Source organism: Rhipicephalus sanguineus, chromosome 6 (assembly GCF_013339695.2).
Source record: "Rhipicephalus sanguineus isolate Rsan-2018 chromosome 6, BIME_Rsan_1.4, whole genome shotgun sequence".
Classification (NCBI taxonomy): domain Eukaryota; kingdom Metazoa; phylum Arthropoda; class Arachnida; order Ixodida; family Ixodidae; genus Rhipicephalus; species Rhipicephalus sanguineus.
Window position 1 is genome coordinate 119,252,107 of NC_051181.1, and position 4,819 is coordinate 119,256,925.

The 4,819-nt window shown below is 47.7% G+C and overlaps 1 protein-coding gene across 1 annotated transcript; it reads right to left on the reverse strand.

The window, feature by feature from the left end:
• Positions 1-723: 723 nt before the first annotated feature.
• Positions 724-4,487, reverse strand: LOC119396271 (uncharacterized). The gene is made up of 3 exons (XM_037663411.2): positions 4,357-4,487; positions 2,950-3,045; positions 724-2,325 (listed from the first exon to the last, which is right to left on the reverse strand). The coding sequence occupies exons 1-3, from the start codon at positions 4,357-4,359 to the stop codon at positions 946-948; spliced, it is 1,479 nt and encodes a 492-aa protein (XP_037519339.2). The 5' UTR covers positions 4,360-4,487; the 3' UTR covers positions 724-945.
• Positions 4,488-4,819: the final 332 nt, after the last annotated feature.

Below are 4,819 nucleotides of genomic sequence, written 5' to 3' on the forward strand. Positions count from 1 at the left end.
AATAAGCGTCTCCATACAAATCACGTGGTGTGCTTCCGTCTTGGGACTTCAATCTCCATCTTCACTCTCTTCATTGATAGCTAAACAATTAAACTCAGCCTTTGTTTTAACCATCAAGCCGTTTACTCTAACACGTTCCTTACGAATAGTCGAAGCAAAGCGCGGATGTTTAGGAGGTTGAACTGGCTTTCACTGAGGTTTAAGCGTAAATTATTTCGTACGTTTCGATCTTATGCAGGCATCTAAAATATGAGAGCACTTGAGTAAGCGTGCACATTTTTCTTCAGTCAACGAAAACTTTGTACCCCGTTTTGCTGGTTTTTGTGGTAAACACGTATAAGCGTCCCTTTTTTTTTTTCCTGCGAGAGAATTAACATAGACTCTGTGACTGACTGCTGCGCTCGTGCACGGGCGTCTCTTTAAACAAGTGTCATTTCTTAAACTGAAAAACGAGTATAAATATCAAGTGCAAGAATACGGAGAAGAGACCACAGAGATAAGCGGTATAGTTAATGAATGTCGTTGTTTATTCCACTCACAGTCTCGCACACACATGGATATTATTACACTGAAAAAATCTTCACTCGTAAAGAGATCGAACAGTTTACAAACATTGTAAGAAGTAGACATCTAACACCGACGTCTTTCAATGAGGTTTGCACGAGCGTGCTCGTGTAATGACTTTGCATTCTTACAACATGCTTGAACCTGGAACATGCAGTTAGGACATGTTAACGTTTCTTCTTGATGTACCTAACTCCATCTTTGCCCGCGTGCATGGTTACAAATCGTCCGAGCTCGTAGGACTTATCTGCCGGCACGTACTGCACGCCTTCTTCGGCGTAGTGTCCCTGTCCAGATGGCGCAACGTGAGCGGGGTGCAGTGCAGGCAAGCCTTGAGGCCCTTGGATGTAGACATTGCCAGCCGTGTCCGAGACCACGCCTCTAGGGTAGTAGTGGACCCGGCCCATTCACATATTTCGACAGGAACGGGTTGGGGCTCGCCTTTGAGTACATCGGCGTGCCGTAGATGGACGCGGCAGTGTAGCCGATGTCGACGAAGCTCTTACCATACCTCGGAGCTGCGGTAGTAGCTGCTGCTGGGAGAGAATGATGCTTTGCGTGGTGCAGCGCGGCTGGACTGGGGCGCGTGCTAGTGATTGGCCCGGGAAGGGAGTAGATTGTTCTCGGAGGCCCGCCAAATGTGAACTGCTCCTGGCTTGTCTGTACTGGCGCCTGGTTAGCGTATGCGTTTTGCTGGGAGTAGTAAGCTTGAATTGGTCCCGACGGAACTTGCGGCTGAGCATACGCCGTGTAGGCCGGAGCAGGCGCCGAGTAGGGCGGCTGAGCGGGGTTAGCTGTATGATGCGTAGGAGGAGCTTGGGCGGTGGGTTGCACAGGATACCTGTACGGCACGTAGGCTACTGGGTATCCGTACGGGTAACTGTACACGCCTTGTCCGGCTCCTGTCGGGACGACCTGAGCAGGTCCGTTACCTTTCCCGTAGTGGTCGGAAGGAACGCTGAGGTCAGTCCCTACCTTAGGGCTAGTTCCCGTGTCGGCTCCAACGTACCCTGGAGTGGCCGGCTTAGAGCTCTCAGGAGAATACCTGGGTGGATATACGAAGCCATTCTGTCCCGGCGGTGGTCCGGCACTTCCCGTAGTGTAGTCCACGCCTTGAGGGACGGTCGCTGGTACGTGTACGGCTCCACCTGTTTGGTCAGCAACGCCGTGTGTAGGCGCACCAGCACCAGAGTAGGACGATCCGGGGTAGTAAGGTACGTAGTAAGGTTGCTGGACATACTGCGTGGGCTCCCCGGCGGAGCTTCCGGAAGGATAACCCTGGTTTTGCGCGTAAGCCGCTGGGTAGCCCAGTTGTTGAGCGTAGTTCTGCAGAGCATTTGAGTACTGTGCAATGTCCGAAGTCGGGGCGTAGACTGCCCCCGCCCGGAGGTACTCAGCCGAAGCGCCACCAGACACGCCTTGTTGTAGGTATTCTTGGGGTATTGCGTATCCAGGCAATGATCCTTGAGGGTACACTAGTTGCGATTGGTCGCCGACACCAACGCCTGGAGCTCCTTGCTGTTGGATCGAAGTATGCTGATTGTTCTTGCTAGTGGCCGCTCCGCTCAATGCCTGCTTTGAACCGGCATGTAGGGACACTGTGGTGGTTGGAACACGACGAGAGTGCAGATACGACCTTTGCTCTTCTGCTTGAAAAGCGTGGTATCTCACTGTCCTGCCATCGCCAGGCTTAGTACTTTGTCCTCCATGTAATGCATACCGAGGGTCATCGTCGTAAACCACACGGTAGGGGTTTTCAGGCTGGGTAGGCAAAAAAAAAAAGAAACATATTTTACGCGCTGCAAACAGAACAAACCTCTTTATATGACACGATCACAGATAGAACACACGGGTAATTGTATTAATACTATAATAACTGCTGAAAATAGCCACTTGATGTCTCTCGACTACCATTGCGGAAGTGATCGAAAACCAAGCTTTTGTACTATATCTCCTGTAAAGCTAGGTCACTTAACATGTCTAAGTAAGTATTTTAAGGATTTTCTTCATGGAGGAGGAGGAGCAACTTCATTTGAAGCCAGCGGAGGGGGGACTAATCCACCCGCCGAAAAAATTTATTTAAATAGCCAGAGTATCAATGAGAAAGGAAACATCTGAACAAAGAAAGGAGTTGTTGACGTTTATTATATAAAGAAAACTGGTAGTTATATGGCAAATATAAAGACTGGCCGGGTAAGAAAAGCGTGAAAACTTGTTCAACCATGTCTTTAGCATGCAATGACATGTAAAATTAAACACAGCAATAAATCTGGTTAAGTATCCGTGTACTTTCTATTGTCGCACCTGCGCTGAATTACATCATAATATCATGCAAATATATTCAGAACAACAAGTGTCCCGATGGACTATGCTGTTAGTACTTACTTGATCGCTCACGTACTGAACACCATGGGCCGAAATTGGGGATCGCCCTTTCTGTGCCTCGGCCAGCGCGACTAGCACGAACAACATTGGGAGCCACTGCAAACACGCACAGTTAGATTACCAAGTGTCAATCGCTTTTACTGAAAGTGAGGTAATTGAGTGTATCTTGATACCTTTAGCCAACTATTTAATAGAGCTGAAAAAGGAAGTGGGAGGGGGGGGGGGGCTTACATGAGGGCTTGCAAAATATTACATATGAATGATATGTTCTCTGTAGTTACTGAGACATTCTGTCCGTTAACCCGTAAAGTTATGTTGTCTTTAACGGCCTTTTTCTGTCTTTTTTTTCAAATCTCATTGAGCTAAATAAATAAACGAAGTAAGTAACAGTATGACACACAGTGTATCAATTTTTTTTTACAATTCTTCATCTGTGTGTGCACGAAGGGACGTTGGGTGCAGGTAGGGTACAAGTGTGAAATTTCTGATCTTAGCTTTTGTAGTCTTGTGCTATCTATAAAGCATGAGAAAACTTGACAGGAAGAATGGAACGTCCAGCTTAGTTAACATTGTTCCTGTGAACAATACTGCGGTTATTTACGCTCAAATATTAGCCTTTAACTCCTAAACAAAGACCAGGGAACGCGTTTAGTCGGGAATAAATAGCATTATTTTACCATTTATCGTCAGCATACGAATACGCGTAGCGCATGCTATTTCAATTTCATTACTCCACCACAAAGTATGCAACGAAACAGCTACCAAGATTAGGTTCCGCATAATTTGCGAGCTACTGGTAAATATTCGGCAATAACATCGTCCGGTGATACTAGCCTCGCACGGCTAAGCATGTTGGAAACGATCAATTCCACTGAGGCATGTGAAAGGCTCCTCCACTCTTGTTCAATGTATACATTAAAATAAGCACCATTTCGCTCCTTTTACCGCAGTACTTGAAGAAATAATGGAATTGCACCACAAAGTGGAACAAAGGCGATAAAGCCTCAATTCGAGGTGCAAGCACGGCTTGTTCTCGAAGTTATTCTTGCTCAGTCTGTGAAAACATAATGCGGCACATGAAGTGAGATACAGAAAGAAATAAGTGAATGACTTGCAACGATAATGTGCTAATTCAGTGTTTCGTTGCTCATTATTTCCATTTCAAGATTGCAACAAAGTGCATTATACGTATGTTCACTGGCACCTGTGAGAAAGGGCTCGAAACATTTTACGCTATCCTTTCAAACACTTCACGCTACCCTTAAAGGAAACACCTCACGGTTCCCGAGAAACATGAGCGCCGGCAATTACAACTCGTTTCGCGATAGCCAAGCGGCGAAGAACAAAGCACTGCCGACATAAATTAACGCCCTTAGAGCGCGCGCCATATCCCCGAGAGAAACTCACCATGTTTCGGCGTATAAGCCAATGTTCGCCGTGTGTACGTCCGTCCGCGCGCGCAGCACCGTATTTTTCTCCAAATGCGAATGAAACCCCGGAAGGCGGCCATTGAGGGCGCGCTTTTATATGGGGCCCGGAAAGAAATGAAATCAGCGAATCACGACGAAACAACGCGCATCCCATGGGGCTCTCAAGAAGCGGAGAAGAGAACGAGAGTGGCGTGCGAGATTGAAGAAGTGGAGGAGAGTGAGGGCTCCGAGAGAACGGGACAGAAGAATGAAAAGAGCCCAGCGTGGCCGGACGCCGAGACAAAGTCCGCTTCCCTCCCTTCACTTTCCTCCTCCAGTTGTTTTCGACCCCGAGAGCGGGCGCAATGCACAGTCATTTACGCAGTAAGCGAAAGTGAGAGACCCAGATGCCGTCATATGTGGGAGCACCGCTTCATGCTTGGTAGGGGTGGAGGGGAGTC